Source organism: Trichinella spiralis (assembly GCF_000181795.1).
Source record: "Trichinella spiralis strain ISS 195 chromosome Unknown Scfld4, whole genome shotgun sequence".
Lineage (NCBI taxonomy): Eukaryota > Metazoa > Nematoda > Enoplea > Trichinellida > Trichinellidae > Trichinella > Trichinella spiralis.
Window position 1 is genome coordinate 8998399 of NW_003526943.1, and position 16741 is coordinate 9015139.

A 16741-nucleotide genomic window follows, 5' to 3' on the forward strand; every position below is an offset into this window, starting at 1 on the left:
ATGAGAAACAATTTCTTTAATTATTCAAAAAAGAAAACAAAAATTCATTCCTGCATTAGTTAATCGTGACAAATAATGGTCACTCTTCTTAGTATATACTATTTAAAATTTATACTACTCTATTTCTTGAAATTATCAACCTTTTGGTGCATTAATTACTAACCAGTCACGTGCTAAACAATACCAATTTTTATTATTAGCACATAGCATACAAAAAGAAAATCAAGAATTAATATGGTATACTGTAATTCAGCAATTATTCGTTGTTTGAATGAAAACTAAAAAATTTTCATTTTACACCGTTAGCATTTAATTTTATTTTAAACTTATTTTTTAATAATAACAATTTACGGCAATTTTTTTTGAGAAAAACACTTTCTTAATCACTTGAAATGCAATTTTTAAAAGCAACAATCTGCTGCAATGTTATACAACTGTCGATATTTAAACCAACAGCTGAGCGAGTAAAAATTCTTTTAAAATTCACTACAAAACAACAGTTCCGCAAGCTGCAATGTTTCTTTAATCAATGCATACTGCTGAAAAGCTTGTTGTAGTGAATTAAAGCTATACATTTATATATGTATACACAATTCTAGCATCTCATCTTCAAATGATGAAAAATATTGACAAATGTTCTTAAAAAATCAATTTGCTTTCATGTAAAAAAGCAATGTAGGCAGTGATGTTTTAAATGAGATACATTTTCAATGAGAACATCACAACACAACAATAATACATGTATAATATTAACCAAACTGCTTTAGAGCTTCTTCCAGTCGCCGACGAGCATCAATAACTCGCTTCTGTTGCAATAATACATCATCTTCGGTAATAACTACGGCCTGAAAGTTGAATAAAGTTCTGCGTATCAGTGTGCAAAGTTCCAAAACGAAACACAACATGCAACATATATTATTTATTACTTGAAAAAGGGGTTGATCAGGATTGACATTCGCTCCTGGATTGGAATCCAGTGATTTCTTTGGTCCCGTCTGGCCCGTTATTGGCAACCCTGTCGTCGGATGCTGCAACGAGTAGGCCACACTCAAACAAGCAACATCCCCGCCAATTCCTGGACCAACAGCTGTTTGGAGAAAAATAAATAAACAAATAAATAAATACTTCTTCTTTTTCTCGCTTCTACTGATATATTATAAATTTCTCACGGATAATTTTTGACGGCGGTGCCAGAGGTTCGGACAGTGCAATGAAATTGCCGGTAGAAATGGACGTGGCGCGCAAGCCTTGAAGACGCTTCAGCGCGAACATCTGGAACGGCTTGTCCATGCGTCCAACGCTGCGTTTGATTTCAGAAACTGGCGCCGGCTTTGAATGCTTGGAACTTGTAGTCACGATTGTTACCGGCTGACGAAAGATGCTCGCCGTCTGACGAGCCGGCGGCAGGAGGGAACCGTCGAAACCATGCCGGAGGGCGCCTTCAGGATCAAATTTGGTCACAACGCCTGCTTTTCACAAAAATAAAAGCATCAACACATCACACAATTGCAGGTAGATGTTTGTTCGGCTTTCAATTCAAACAACACGTACACAAACACAATTGAAGCAGAAAAAAATAATTTAAAACAAACAACAACAACAACAACAACAGCAACTACTACTGATACTAGTAGTACTACTACTACGTTTGTTTCCTTCATTCATCTTGCTCAATTTTTTGAAATATTTCTTTACTGAGGAAAAGTTTCAATAATCAGCTGATCGCAGTTCGCTTGTTTACAACAGATCAATTCACAAAGTTTCATTAAAACACTATTATTAATACACAAACAATTAATTGCATACAAACATGACAATTTCACAATAAGCTGAATCATTCATTTCAAATGAACAACAATCTCCAGTGAAATAAATGAACTAACTAACTGCTCACCTTTTTTCGACCCTTTACCACCACGTTTTGATTTTCCTTTTCTAGCTCTGGGCATATTCCAAAAAATAAAATAAAAAAAGCAACAACAACGAACACCAGTGGCAGGTAATTAGTAGAACAGTAAAGTGTACACCCGATGACCTCATAAAATTCAGGTCATATGGTGATGTGCCGGCAGTGATTACCGCAATCTGGAAAATCAAGAACAAATAGTACAAATCAACTCATAACACACGAACAAAAGCTAGAATAGAAGTTGAAACAAAAAAATCCCATCACATGACACAAATTTTTGATCACATTGTCTAATTTTGAAAAATTAAAATGAAAAAATAATATTCTTTTTATTAAGATTATTGAAAATTGAAATTTGAATACACTCGTAGATTAATCATGCTTTGATCATCATCATTCAAGTGCAATATGTAAGTAAATGGATGGTGTACGATTGCAATACGATGATGATGATGCTCTTTTAAAACATTTTCTCTCACATCACAACAAATGCTATACAATGTTGTCAGTTTAAAATTATTATCATCATATTTCACGATAATGTCATTCATTTATAAATGACAACGTTACGTTAACGTTAAATAATCAGGTCCTAAATAAAACTTAAACTTTCACTTAAAGTAGACGATAAATCAATGAAAATAATGAAAAAGCAATTACCAGCTTTCAGCTCACACAATTTTGCAGAATAAAAGTATAGACAAAGCAGAAGAAAAGAATTGGAATTTCTTCTCCAAAGCAAAAAAAAAGTTGATAAAGCTGTTTCAAAATATATGAATAGAATCTGCTTCCCAATTCAACTGCTCAAGAATTCTATAAAAAATAATAAGTTCACATAACTGAATCAGTCAATCAATAAAATAAACAATTATTATTTTCATATTTTTAGAAATTTGTATTATATATTGATTATTTAAAAGAAAAAAAATCATATTAAAATTCACTTGGCAGCAGCTTGACAAAAACCATTTGGACCACATATGAGAGTGTAATAGTCGGTTTGGAATTTTGGCAAGTGTTCTTGCAAAATTGCATTACTAACACGACCTCGTTGTTCCAAGTCCGATTTTTCAGGCTTACTGAGAAATCGTACAATTTTCAATCTAAATTCAAAAATTATTTGAGCAACATGCAAAGATAAAAACAACACTGCCCAATTAATTCATTGTACTCACCGTTTAGCATAGCGATCCGAAAGCAAACGAAACTCTTCTTCGAAAAAAATGTCACATTTGCGTTCGTTGAAAATTAAAATTAAAATTTCCCTAAAATATAAAACAAAAAAAATTATTGTCATATTTTAAAAATTGATTTATGATTTTTTTAATTACGATGTGGTGGTGTATTTTAAACTGTAAGGTGTCAGAGTGCAAAATGGAGTCAGTCCAGTGCCGGCAGCCAAAAAAATCAATTTCGAAGCATTGTGCAATTTCACTAGATCGAAAGCGTTGGACGGAAAATGACGACTAATTTCAACTTGATCACCCTGCATAAGATGCTTGATAGATGAAGACATCTCTCCATTGTCGTAAAGTTTGATGATGAAGCACAACGAACAGGTGAACGATTCATTTTCAAATTCATGCATCGACTTTGGTACCGGAGTATACGGCCGTTGGACATTATTAATCTCTGCATAATGAAAATCGATCATATTTTATTTATCAACATCAAACACAACGGATAATTTTATCAATTATATCAATATATTATTATTATTATTATTATCATTATCACAGCAAATTATTTATTCTCAACTCGCACTTACTTTCATCATTCAATCGCCAAAACATGTGACAACCAATTGTCACATTGACTGCAATCTCAAACGGAAGTAAAAGCACGAACATGAATATATCTTTTGCTAATTTGACAATTTTTTCCAATTTACAAATTTTAAATTGATATTCTACAATTCAAATCAAATCAAATAGACAAATCAAACACCACTAAATAATACTAAATAAATATACTGTCATTGTTGGAAATTTCTTTCGATATTTTAACAATCTCGCCATTTTGAATTATCGATTCCAACGTTTTAATATTAATTCGAACTTGTCCATCAGTGCATTGATTTACTGAAAATTCAGACTATTTAGAAATTTTCAAAAAATTAAATATCATAAAAACTCACTTTTACTTTCAACTGGGCATGTTTTGCAAATTACATCTTGAAATATATAAATGAATACAAAAAAAATTTAAATATATAAGATGAGATGTAGTGAATACTTTGCTCACCCCAGTTGAACATTACATCAAGATTACACAAATGAATAATCAAATGAACACTTGTTGATGTTACACACACAATGCACATCCCGGTGAAAAGCTTTTGGCTTTCAGTGCATAACAAGAGTTCAATACTGTCTAATTTTCTACACCAACTGCATCTGAAATAAATGATCAATTATTGTTGAAAAATAAAAATAAATTTATTTCAACTTTATATCTTTTTCCACAATTTTTCCACAGTTCAAAAACTGACTCGAAGCTAGTTGATGTTCGCCTAATAAATAAAAATAATTCAATTCTCAGTTTGAAAATATATCAATATATTTATAAAAATTTTCAGTCAACATACCTGGTGTAAAAATTTTATTTAAATATCCAACAAAACAATTTTTCAAAATGGAATCAAAGTTTACCCATGGATGATGCTGTAAGACAAGTTAAAATTTGAATAAATCAATGAACAAAAAATATGTACGTCAAAAATAATAATAATTAGATCATTAATTATGTCCTATGTATTATTATACAAAGGACACATATTCCAAATTGAACAATTACTTTATTAAACAAGGCAGTGCCATCTGAACCAGCAGCTTGCAACAATATTTCAGCACCTCCTGGATGAAAATCAACATATGGCGTTACGTTGTAAACTTTACCTTAAATGGACAAGATAAAATGCAAAATAACATTCAGAAAAAAAGAACAACCTTGTATAGCTATCCACAAATCGTCCAATGTTGAATGCTTTCTCAGCATTTCCGTCGTAACGTTCAAAATTTTCCCACCGGTCTTTGCCATATCCGAACTGTTGCGGCAGTGATTCATCCAATGAAGCATACTTCGGCCAGGCCGAACTCCGACAGCTTTTCCACTTTTGCGACTCATATCCTACAGCAGTAAGCTTTCAGTAAGAGTGCGAACAGTGCAAAAAACCATAAAATCCATATTCAAACACAATTCAAAAAAACAATACACAACACAAATACAACTGAATGAATAAAACAACAAAAGCATTTAGCTATTCACAAGTTTGGAAGTTGCGCTGCAGCCCATTGCATGTGCATGCGACTTGTCAAAGTCGAGAAAAGGAAGAAAATGAGCCCTGCTGAAATATGTTGGAAGCACTGAAAACAATACAAATAAACATACTTTTTTCTCTTAAAATAAATTATTAACAGAATAACAAAACATTATCGAATAATTTTGAAATGTTTTCAATTGCAATTACATCGCAGTAAAAGCAATTAAACAAAAGCATTATGAAACAAAATTGCACGCATTAAATAAAGCAAAATTCAACATAAAAAATGCTCAACAGTCAATCAAATTCACACAGACAAAGAAAAAACAAAAGCAACTCTACGGCATCAAAATTCGAACTAATCCATACAAATTAAAGTTGAACACTACTTATTGACAAATGGACTTCCTCGCGTTAATGAGAAATGCATGCGCAATCAATGCATCCGATGTTTACTAGAACTTAAACTGCTTAATTAAAGTTCAATTCACAATTTAGATAAAATTAAGTTGAAATAAAACAGCATGCAAAAAAATTATGATACAATTTTCATTTTATTCAAGCATTATCTCATTAAATTCATGCCAGTTGAAGAAAATTTTCAGCTAAAGTTACGATATGAATAAGAACTTTATCAAGCGTATATTACTAATAATATAAAAAATATAAAATTTTCAATTGCATGCAAAATAACTCAAGATAATCTCAAGATGTTTGCTGCTTACGCTTTCGCCAGCAGCAAAAAACTTGAAATAAACATACATGAACACATTTAAAACATGAAAAAGAGGAAATATAAAATTAATAAAGAAAAACAATCGGAAATAATTGATGTATTGAAAATATACAATAATTTAAAAGAAAAATAAAATTTCAGAAAAGCAAAATTTATTGTTGAAAAAATTAAATTTGGCATACTGTACACCACAGCAGAAAAAAATCACGTTAGAATGTGGAAATTTGGATTATAATAAAGAATAATGAAACAGTAAAGTGTTAAACACTTTAATTCAAAATTAAAAAATTTCTGAATTATAAATTTGACAAATGAAATATTGTGTGCTATTAAAATATCTTTAACATATTCGCATGCCACCCTTAATTAATCAATGAAAATGCACTCTTGAAATATTTTAAAACTTACTCACTTGCTATATGTTCAAAAAACAATTTATTTGTTGTTTTAATTTAATTTTTACATAGAATTAGTTATGTTAATGGAACTCTAAAATGAAATTATGTGTCAGCATTTATTTTGAGGTATTTTAAAGATCCTGATTGATTATATAAAGTATTTTAATTTTTTTAGAAATGAATTTTATAAAAGAATTTTTTAAGATTAAACATGAGCATATTTCTTACGGTAATGATTTGGTGGCATCCTTCATCGTTTTTTGAATTAAATCCTATTTATTAAGATTTATTTAAGAATCCAAAAGATATAAATGAAACTATTTATTACAAGTTATATTAATTTACTGTAAGCTGTTTTGATTTGAAAAATGTCTCGACAAATGTTGCAAAAATTATCTGCAAGCAATTCATTGCTGCTCATCTGTGACATGCAAGAACGATTTCGCAATACAATCGACTTTTTCCCGGAAATAGTGCAAGTGGCTCAGCGCCTTTTGGAAGGTTCCAAACTGTTGGGTGTACCTGTTGTGGCAACGGAACAATATCCGAAAGGTTTGCATATTTTGTTTCATTCAAAATTGTTCACAGCGTTATCAAGCATCTAATTGCTATTAGGATTGGGCAAAACTGTCGCTGAATTAGATTTGGTCAAATACAACGTGCCCGTGTTTGAAAAAACATGCTTCTCAATGCTGCAATGCGACAAAGTCGCTTCTCACATCCAGTCACAATTTTCCGATCGCAAAACGGTTATATTGTGCGGTATTGAAGCTCACGTTTGCATTTATCAAACAGCGATCGATTTGCTTGAAAAAAATTTCAACGTCCATCTTGTCGTTGATGCAACATCATCCAGAAACCGAGTTGATAGGTGCTATTGTTTTTCGTTCTTCTATTTTATGTTAATTAATTGATTTTTTTGTTGGCTTTAGATTTTTCGCTTTTAGACAATTGGAACGGCTTGGTGCTTTGTTGACTACAAATGAATGCGTGCTGCTGGGTCTTGTTCAAGATGCTGGAAAGCCACAATTTCGTGCAGTTCAGAAACTGATCATGGATTTGACACCAAATACTGGATTGTTGTAGATGAAATTTTAAATATTCTTTTTTTTTTCATTAGCTTTCTCTGATGAAACTGCTTCACAGTGTTTAGCAACATGTGTAGGTAATAATTTTTTCCTGGAAACAAGGATAAAAATAGATCGGTCGCTTTGATCTTCGATCACAGTTAGTAAATATTAATGATGCTAGTACTTGTAGTTGTGTGTTTAATAAATAGGAAAAATTGTTTACTATATTACATCATAAATGTTTATTTATTTTACATTTTGTTAATTTTCTTACATTTTAGATTATTGAAATTTCATATTTTCAGTTTATTCGACCAAACAGATAAATATAAAATTAGTTTGCAGACAAAAAAAATTTAAGAATTAAAAAACAATAATACGTTCATTTTTCTTGTTTGTTTTTAAATAATTTTTACATTTGTATAACAAGTGCAGGAATTTAATCTACTGCAAATGTAATGATAAATCCTGAAATAATTTTCATTTCACAAATAAATAAGCCCATTTTGTAAGAAAGCTGATGCATGGATAATTGCAATTTTTTGAAAAAAACAATAATAGCATTGCATATTTGTGTGTGCATACGTGTAAATTTGAAATCAGCTGGATGATGCATTTCATGAAAACATCTGCATCGAAGTTTTCTTAACACAGAATGAATAATTGTAGATGTGTTTGATGCTTGCTGCAATGCAATTTTATTTTTAATAAATACGAACATTTGAACTAAATTTCATGTTTTGTCATAAGGAAGCATGGATTTTATGTACAAATTTTAAAATAAATTAATCTATTAATTTGTTTTATGATGAACAACTGCTGTTAGACCATCTTACATTATCATATTAATGAATATTATCAGAAAATTATAATTTGTTATTGTATATTATATTATATTTTGTACCCTATTTTTAAACTTATATAAAAAATTTAGTATAAATTTAATAAAAAAAATATGGCAAATGAAGAATGCTTCAAATTTTATAAACTAAAATAATACAATTTAATACTTAAATATCAATTACTTGTTACAGACTGCTATGATGTTAATGAAATTAGCATTTGAACGTTTTGATGATATAGCTTGTCATTTTTTTATATTTTTTAATTGTTTATTTACTATTTCTGAAGAAATACTGTTTTTTATTTTAAATTAATTATTCTGCTTCATGCCTGCTCACTGTCCTGGTAAATGTCCTAAAAGGTGGGCTTTCTTGTAGTCGTTTTGATTGAATTATTTTGCAGGTGCAATTAAATCAAAAAGAAAAGTCAATGTTGCGAAAATTGCAGTGTCCAACGCACCATTCTCGGTTCCCAAACCCCCTGCAAACTTAGAGGACCATTTTTCGGTCAAAATCAATGACACTTTGTATGAAATTCGAGCTGAAGATCTTATTCGCATTAAAGAACTCGGTCGTGGAAGCTATGGAATTGTGGAAACGATGCTGCACTCTGCTTCAAATACAGTTTTTGCTGTGAAAGTATTTTACAATTTCTTGTTTATTTGCTTATTGTTTACTGAGCTTTTTAGTCAGTGGCAACACGTTTATCTTTGATAAACAAATTGACGTCTAGATACAGTTGAATACTCAGTGATAATTTTCTCTAACATAAATAAGCACGCTTTGCTGGTTTTTGCTTTTGAATTAGGTTAAATTAGTTTTCAAATATGTTTACTTGCAGTCAGTTTTAACGGAGAGGGGACATTTATTTGATATTTTACTTCGAAAGTTTTATTCACAGATTTGTTTAATAATTGTTATGAAATAATCTTTTCACAGTTTTTATAGCTTTTAATAAACAAATGTATTGTTACGTTTTTGTTTTATTTATCTTTATTTGGTTTGATTTTTGTCAAATTAAAGATGTAGCTGAGAAAGTTGGTTATAATTGAATTCTTAAGAACCCGATGATATTGATTTTTCAAAGCTTGCATATTATTGATTCAAATTACTTTGAAAGGACTCTACTTATTCATGTTTAAATTTCAGTATATTGATAATTGAATTTAAATATTCTTTTGAATTTTGTAAACGCAAATAATATTTCTGAATACCTGGAAACTATCCTTTTCTGGTAAATAAATGTAATTTTATGTAAATGTTGAACTTTAAAATGCAGTCGGCCCTCAACATTCGCAGATTTGATTATTTTCGGATTTCAAAACCAGCAAAAAGATAAATCCTATTTTTAGACCCTAGTGTGTATGTATGCTGTGGATCTGCACGTTCAATGGAGGGTTGTTTTCGCTTATGAGGTTCCACACCATAGCAGTAGTGATAACGACGTAACCAAACTGAGAGGCTAAATTACCGCTACTAATGCTAAGATGACAAAGATAAAAACATTAGGTTGAAGGGAAAGGAGGCGCTACGAACGGGAAGTTGGTTTACGTCAGCACTGGTTCCGTGATTCCAGATGCTTGCTCCAGACTGGTCAACTAGTCCAGACATGTCTTGAAGTGCAGAATGTCCGCTTTCATGCTAGCAACATGCAGCGTGAAAATAATATAAAATTTGAGTAAACACGTAATTTATATATATATATATATACTATTAAAAATATATATATAATAATATATATATATATACTATTAAAAAAGATGAGCCGGAGGGTCTATGCACTTCTGGCAATGATTTTGACTGTTATACACTTAATAAAACGAATAAAAAATAAATACAGGATAAATATTTAACATGCACATCAGTAGATGGTCCATGATATTATTCCTTGCAGATTTCAGGCAACTGCGTATAATTATAAGGCATCAGCGGCGGGATGTATGAATAGAAGTGACAACTATTTGCGGAATTCGTCATTTGCGGTTCATACCGCGAATGTTGAGGGTCGACTGGATAACCAACGTATTGTCGTTTCAAGCTTTTAAAATAATTTTTATCAACCAGTAGTTTATTATAAAGTAGTTTGTGATTTTTACTTTTAGAGAATTCATTTAACAGTAAATGATGAAGAGCAAAAACGAATGTTAATCGAATTAAATACAAGCATGAAAAGTGGCAGTTGTCCACATATGGTGCAGTTTTATGGAGCAATGTTTCGTGAAGGCGACGTTTGGTTGTGCATGGAAGCAATGGATTTGTCGTTGGATAAGTTTTATCGCATGTGTGTAGACCAGAAACGCATAATACCAGATTTTGTTTTATGCAAAATTGCGCGTTCAGTATTGAAAATTTTTATTTTCTGACAAATAAATAAATATGCATCTATATGTATACGTTTCTTTCAGATTGTGGAAGCGTTGCATTACATGAAGCAGGAGTTAAATTTGATGCACCGGGATGTAAAACCTAGCAATGTTCTTTTAAATCGAAAAGGAGAAATTAAAATTTGCGACTTTGGCATCAGTGGCCATCTAACTGACTCATTGGCCAAGACGATAAATGCTGGTTGCAAACCATACATGGCGGTAATTTTGTTTTATTTTCAATTCTGCTATTATTAATACTGTTATTATTAAATTACAAATTTTTTTTTCTTGCAACGTTAATAATTTCTTTTTTTTTCAAGTAAATCTTGATGGATAATTTTGAAAATTAATACCATATTTAATTTGTTTTTAACATATTTTAAAATAATTTATTCGATTTTGGTATGATGATTAGAATAAAATATTGTGTGTTGTAGCCAGAAAGAATTAATCCGCACGATGAAGCCCAGCACGCTTATGACATCCGATCGGATGTTTGGAGTCTTGGTATAACAATGATAGAAGTGGCCACGGGTAATCATCCTTACTCAAAGTGGAAAACTCCATTTGAACAATTGAAGCAAGTTGTCATGGATTCTCCGCCAAAACTGCCTAACAGGAATTTTTCCGAAGAATTTGAAAGTTTTGTAGAATTATGGTAAGTATTATTTTTGTTCTTCTTTTTTTTAATTATTTTTGTGTAAAATATTTTGAAAATACCATTTCTGATGTTAGTTTGAAGAAAAATTTCAAAGAACGTCCGAAATACAAAGATCTGCTTGAGCATCCATTTCTAAAAAGATTTGAAAACTGTGAAAATGATGTTGCAGCTTTTATCAATGAAGTTTTGAATGATGCTAACTGCGGTGCAGTCAGCGAAATTGCTTCAACTTTGCACAAGCTATCCGTTTCAGAATCGTAATAACGAGCTTTTTATTATCCTTAATTTTTCTGCTAAATTGCACTTTTCCTCTTTTGTTTTACATATTTTGTTTGCATTACAATACAATGCAATGTTTGCGCATTCTATTCTAAATGAAAGAAATTATTTTTGGTTTAATTAATTAATGTTTATTCATTTGGTTCAATTTTATTGTTCACTTATTGCAGTAATTGTTCAAACTGCGTAATGTGATTTCCTTAATACGATTATGAGCTGTAAGGCTTTTATATCTGTTGTGCATATTCAAACAGTTCAACCTTGGAAAATATATTTTTCTAAATGAATTAATTGTGTATAGTTGTACATTATCAATGCTGTTAATTGAACGTTGCATCATCCGGTGTTTCATGCATTCTGTTGAGGTTATATTTTATCATTAGCTGATATTTAAGAATATTTGAAAAAGATTATTTATTAAATGACGTAAAAATGTTTGCACGTGTTTTTCAGTACACAGATGAGATGGAGATGGAAATCTGCCTTGCAGTTTTATTAGTTTAAATGATTGATTGCATTGCAGATGATGTTGTTGTCTCGGTCAGAATTTTTTAAAAATCACATTGTTGAAATTGAGTATTTCACAAATTACTAGTTTATAGAAAGCGGTTTCAGAATTCCTATTCGTGAAATTCACTATATTGGCAGTATATATAATCAACTGTTTCAGCACTCTAATGAGCAGCGATGAGTATGCAATTAAAATCGTTAGTAATGCAGAAAAGTTATTTAAACAATAGCCAAAGCTCGCACAACCCTGTAAATTGTATTCAGTTTTCTTATTTCCCTTTTTGTTCAAAGCTTGAACTCAGAGTTCCTTCTTTCTTCGGTGTTTGGCAGTTGGCTGTTCTTTTGGTTCACTTTCGTCATCTAAAATTTCACATTATTTGACAATGATATGCATTTAAAATAATTATAACATTTTTTACATTTTACAATAAATTTAGTAAAGAGAGAAAATGAATTTATTTTTTCAACTTTCTACATTTACCTCCCAAACGAATTTCGTCGTTCATTATTTGATCTATCCAAACTTGCAGCACTTCCAAGTTTTGGGCTTCATATTGGACAGGATCTTGAAGATTCAATTGACTCATATCGAACCAAACGCCTTCACGCTTTATAAAGGAAACAGTTATCAAAATATGCATAAAAATTTGTTTTACAATGCAACACAGTCATACGTCTGAGATGTCCACAAGGCCAAGCTGCGGATCGTTTTCAATTTCAATACCAAAGATGGACTCCCATTCGTCGATCATAAGTGGAAACTCATCCGGATCAATCAGTACAATTTCCAACGACCCTGCATAGTGGGAATTAGCAGTGTTTAATTTTTTCAATAGTTCAAAAACCGCTTCTCCGGCTTCTTCTTCTTCATCACAAAAAGCGACGATCATCCTTTCACTCGGTTCAGGATCTTTCTGTATTTTGGAAAAAGTGAATAATTTTCAAATTTTGAAATACTTTTTTTCCACTTACCCAAACGTTGAAAAAGTTTTTCGTCGTGAGCTTTTGCATGACTGGCTCTTTGTTAGCGCGTATCCAATCCTCAAGTTCTCTTTCTGTATCAGCCTTAAAAAAGTTTACAGGTTTTTGTAATGATAATAATGAAACATGTTTTATCATTGCATAAATGTAAATTTTCTTTTTTGATTAATTAATATGGTAAAGTTTGATTTGGAGACAAAAAATTATAAATATTAATAATTAGGTGTGAAAGGGCAATTTTGTTCTTACATCTCTAGGAGCAACAACTGGAACATTGTCGAATGGTCTGTAGAGACGAATTTCGTTCGGTTTTGTTATTCCCAGTCGTCTAGCCCACTGAAAAAAATCACGTTTTTGTTTTCAAATAAATTTACATATAATAAGTTTTCATTACATATGTGTCTACTACTGCAAAGCATCGCACTTCGTTCATGAAATCCTCGGCCGCTTCTTCAAATTCTTTTAAATCTGAACAATGTTTCGACAAATATTTGAAATGTTTTTTCAAAAGGGAAATCAATTACCGCGTCCTCCTGGATTGAAATAGCCAATTACACGAACATCCGTATCTTTGGCGGCATGGAATTCGATCTCTTCATGTTTGGAATTGATCACCACCACAGGATCATCGGGCATCTGGTTGAAAGATCTTAAGCCGGGCTTGAGCCGAATTGAAATCTGGTCCAAAAATGGACACTCACCTCAAAAACCCACGACACAAACGTATGCGGATCGAAAATTCCAAAGTATTCAATTTTGTTGCCATCTTTGTAAACGTGAATTGTATCTTCGCCTTTTTCAACTCCTATATTAATTCTTGATCATGTAGACTAATAAGAACAGTGTAATCTTTCATATTTTTTAAATGCTCAACAATTTGTTAATTGTTGTTTATCAGAGAATGCAATTCAAAAAATTATCATTATAATTTAGCTGGTATTTAAAGAATTTGCAAAAAAAGCAACGATCATCATCATTGTCATCAGCATTAAGCTATGCCAGTTGCTGTTTTGATGACGCAAAGTGTGAACATCATTTAAAACATCATCTTCTGATTGCAAAATTCGACTGATTGTAAAAGTTGAGAAAAGAATGAATAAAATGAGCAAGGCAAAATTACACCATTGAAAATTATAATAAAAAGTAAACAGGCGAGAATTGCGGTTGCGCGTTTCACAATGCAAATGAGTCAACAACACTATTAAGCAGCAAGAATCTGCTTGAGAAAGTGAAGAGGTTGTTTTTCAAGCTTTTCCAAGGATTGTTGAAAGAAAGGAAATTTTATTTTTAAATTTACTAATGCAAATGTCTTTTTTTCAAAGAAGAAGCTATTAATGAAAATGCAAAGCAACACGATGTAATAATGAATGATGGAGTGTGAAATTGAAAGTGAAAAGAAAAACTTTAACAATATTTTAAAACTTGGACGAAAAAGCATTTGCAATAAAAACCTCGCATAGTTGCAGCTTTGAGCAAGTATTTCGAGTTAAAGTGGACGTCAAACGCAAAATAGCCAGCAAACAAGTGTGAAAGAGACGCGACTATATACGAATTATATGACAGCAATCAGAGCAGAATCAAACAATGCAAAACAACTTCATAATGTTATTAATATTTCTAGAAACAACAGTGGAAGAGAAATAAATTTTTTTAAAAATAAATATCATCCCAAACAAAACAATTTTAGCAGTTGCAATTATAAATGGATTTCACGTGAACTGAAATAATTTAAGGTTAAATGATATGGTAAGCAACTGTTGTTTTCAGTTTGGAAACATGCAAAGCGGGCTTTGTTCTGAAATCTTACCTTCTTGCTTGCGAAGTCGGCTTTCTTTAGTCGTGTTTACAGTGTAAATTGCAAAACCACGCCTCTCTAACACTTGAGCGCTGATCTAGAAAATATTTAAATAAATTTAAATTTTGAAATACACAATTTCAGTTTCAATGGAATAAAAATGTCCAACAAACTTGCAAAAAGCATTCATATTGAAGCAGTTCGTCGTCGTCGGCTTCAACATCAGAAAAAAATACAATCGGTATGGTGTTCTTGGTGCTGTGGACAGTTTTGTTGAAGTTGCGTTCATTCAGTTCAGACGTACGATCGACGCCGTCATATTTCAGACCAGGGAAACCAAAAATTATGCAAGAGCCGTCTGCTAGAGAAGACGACGAACCGGCACCGGTGACAATTTCATTTTTGATTATTAAAAAGATGAATATGAAAAATCGGAGAAGATCATTAAAAATTGGTCCTCGCCTATGTCCAGCAACATCCTGCATCGTGGTCGTCATTTCAGGAATGAATGAGGCGAAACTGACGTGGGTCCGTTTAAAACCAGTAAGAAGCAAAGCTGCATCAATAGGAACAAACACATCAGCTGAGACGTACTGCAGTGTGTTGAAATTGATTTGAAGCAAATAAGCAAACCGCCTTATGACACACGCGCACACCAAGAAGCACACACATATACACACAAACACGCGGACTCTCGGAAATCTCTTTGCTGGAAAACATTTGCTAACTCTTTCAACTTTTTACTCTCTAAGCTTCCCCTCCCCCCCCCCTCTCTCTCTCTCTCTCTTTCTCTATATAGCTGTATATATTTTATCAATTAATTTATTCATTTCATGATTAGCTGATTTTACATTTTATTAATTTATTAATTGATATTTTTCATTTATTTTTCACAGCAGCAAAAAATCTTATCAACTTTTAAACTGAAACCTTTTATGAAAAACCGATGCATATCTAAAATTTATAACTATGAACAACAAATTATAACTTTTAAAATACAATTAATAGTTTCCGATCTTCCATTTTTCATAGTTAAATTATGAAAAATCTAACCAAAAGAACCATCTGAACACTAAAAACACTTGTTTATTATTATTATTATTATTGTTAAATGCTATTTGGTATAAATGTTGTGAATTTGTGCATAAATTTTGACAGAATATTATATACTAAATGGATGCCAAATGTTGCGCCAAATCAAATAGAACAAATGCTTAAAATCAAGTTGCTGCAATATATTTCACATGTTTGTTTGTTTCACCGAAAAATGCTAATGAAAAGTAGGATACTTTTCTCAGCTTGATTGATAATCAGAATTTTGAAATACAATTGTAAAATTTTCAAAAAAATGTGTGCGTTTTTTATAACCACTAATAATCATAAAAGCACGTCATTCAATTTTCTGTGAGTTACAAAATTGTGAATTCAACATTTTAAAGGTTCATAATTTTCATGTTTTTAACTAAAAGTTTTCCTTTTTATCAGTAATTCATTCAACTCAATAAACTGTCAGAACACTTTCAATAACAGTCAACAGTCAATAAACTGAATCATCTTAAAGTATTTAAATGATCTCAATATGATTGCATTGTTTTGAGTGATTGATTTATTTTTATATATCTGCCAGCTATTGATAGGTATGCTAATTATTCATTTGATGTGAACTCCATCAAATTTGTCAAGTAGTGCAGCTTAGAGAATGTTTTCAAAAATAGTCCAAACTAAATGAAGAAAAGTAAAATAAAAGGAATTCTATTCGCACTTATACAGCTATTTAAGCAATGTTTTGATTAATTTCATCTTTTCATACATAAATATTTTAATAGCTAACATATAAATGTGCTATTTATTATTTTTTCTTTTGACTACTATTTATTCATTTAATAAGTCCCAGCAAACTAAAACACACGTGAAAATTAACTTGAACAAGGG

General features: G+C 31.2%; 4 protein-coding genes across 4 annotated transcripts; 1 reads left to right on the forward strand and 3 right to left on the reverse strand.

Moving 5' to 3' along the window:
• Positions 1-749: 749 nt before the first annotated feature.
• Tsp_02208 (methyl-CpG-binding domain protein 3) lies at positions 750-1949 on the reverse strand. The gene is made up of 4 exons (XM_003377959.1): positions 1895-1949; positions 1170-1466; positions 927-1087; positions 750-845 (listed from the first exon to the last, which is right to left on the reverse strand). The coding sequence occupies exons 1-4, from the start codon at positions 1947-1949 to the stop codon at positions 750-752; spliced, it is 609 nt and encodes a 202-aa protein (XP_003378007.1).
• Positions 1950-2673: 724 nt separating this feature from the next.
• On the reverse strand, positions 2674-5035 carry Tsp_02207 (cytochrome b5 reductase 4). The gene is made up of 12 exons (XM_003377960.1): positions 4858-5035; positions 4706-4806; positions 4497-4572; positions 4358-4421; positions 4145-4305; positions 4047-4082; positions 3883-3990; positions 3678-3818; positions 3241-3541; positions 3085-3174; positions 2854-3012; positions 2674-2722 (listed from the first exon to the last, which is right to left on the reverse strand). The coding sequence occupies exons 1-12, from the start codon at positions 5033-5035 to the stop codon at positions 2674-2676; spliced, it is 1464 nt and encodes a 487-aa protein (XP_003378008.1).
• Positions 5036-6673: 1638 nt separating this feature from the next.
• Positions 6674-11505, forward strand: Tsp_02206 (dual specificity mitogen-activated protein kinase kinase 3). Its single transcript, XM_003377961.1, has 6 exons — positions 6674-6857; positions 8621-8856; positions 10320-10556; positions 10623-10802; positions 11021-11241; positions 11319-11505. Exons 1-6 carry the CDS (start codon positions 6674-6676, stop codon positions 11503-11505), a joined length of 1245 nt encoding a protein of 414 aa, XP_003378009.1.
• A 751-nt stretch (positions 11506-12256) lies between these two features.
• On the reverse strand, positions 12257-15319 carry Tsp_02205 (putative calsequestrin-1). Its single transcript, XM_003377962.1, has 10 exons — positions 14983-15319; positions 14822-14906; positions 13716-13819; positions 13539-13650; positions 13409-13482; positions 13264-13350; positions 13006-13098; positions 12708-12947; positions 12515-12641; positions 12257-12393 (listed from the first exon to the last, which is right to left on the reverse strand). The coding sequence occupies exons 1-10, from the start codon at positions 15304-15306 to the stop codon at positions 12332-12334; spliced, it is 1308 nt and encodes a 435-aa protein (XP_003378010.1). The 5' UTR covers positions 15307-15319; the 3' UTR covers positions 12257-12331.
• Between the last annotated feature and the right edge of the window lie 1422 nt (positions 15320-16741).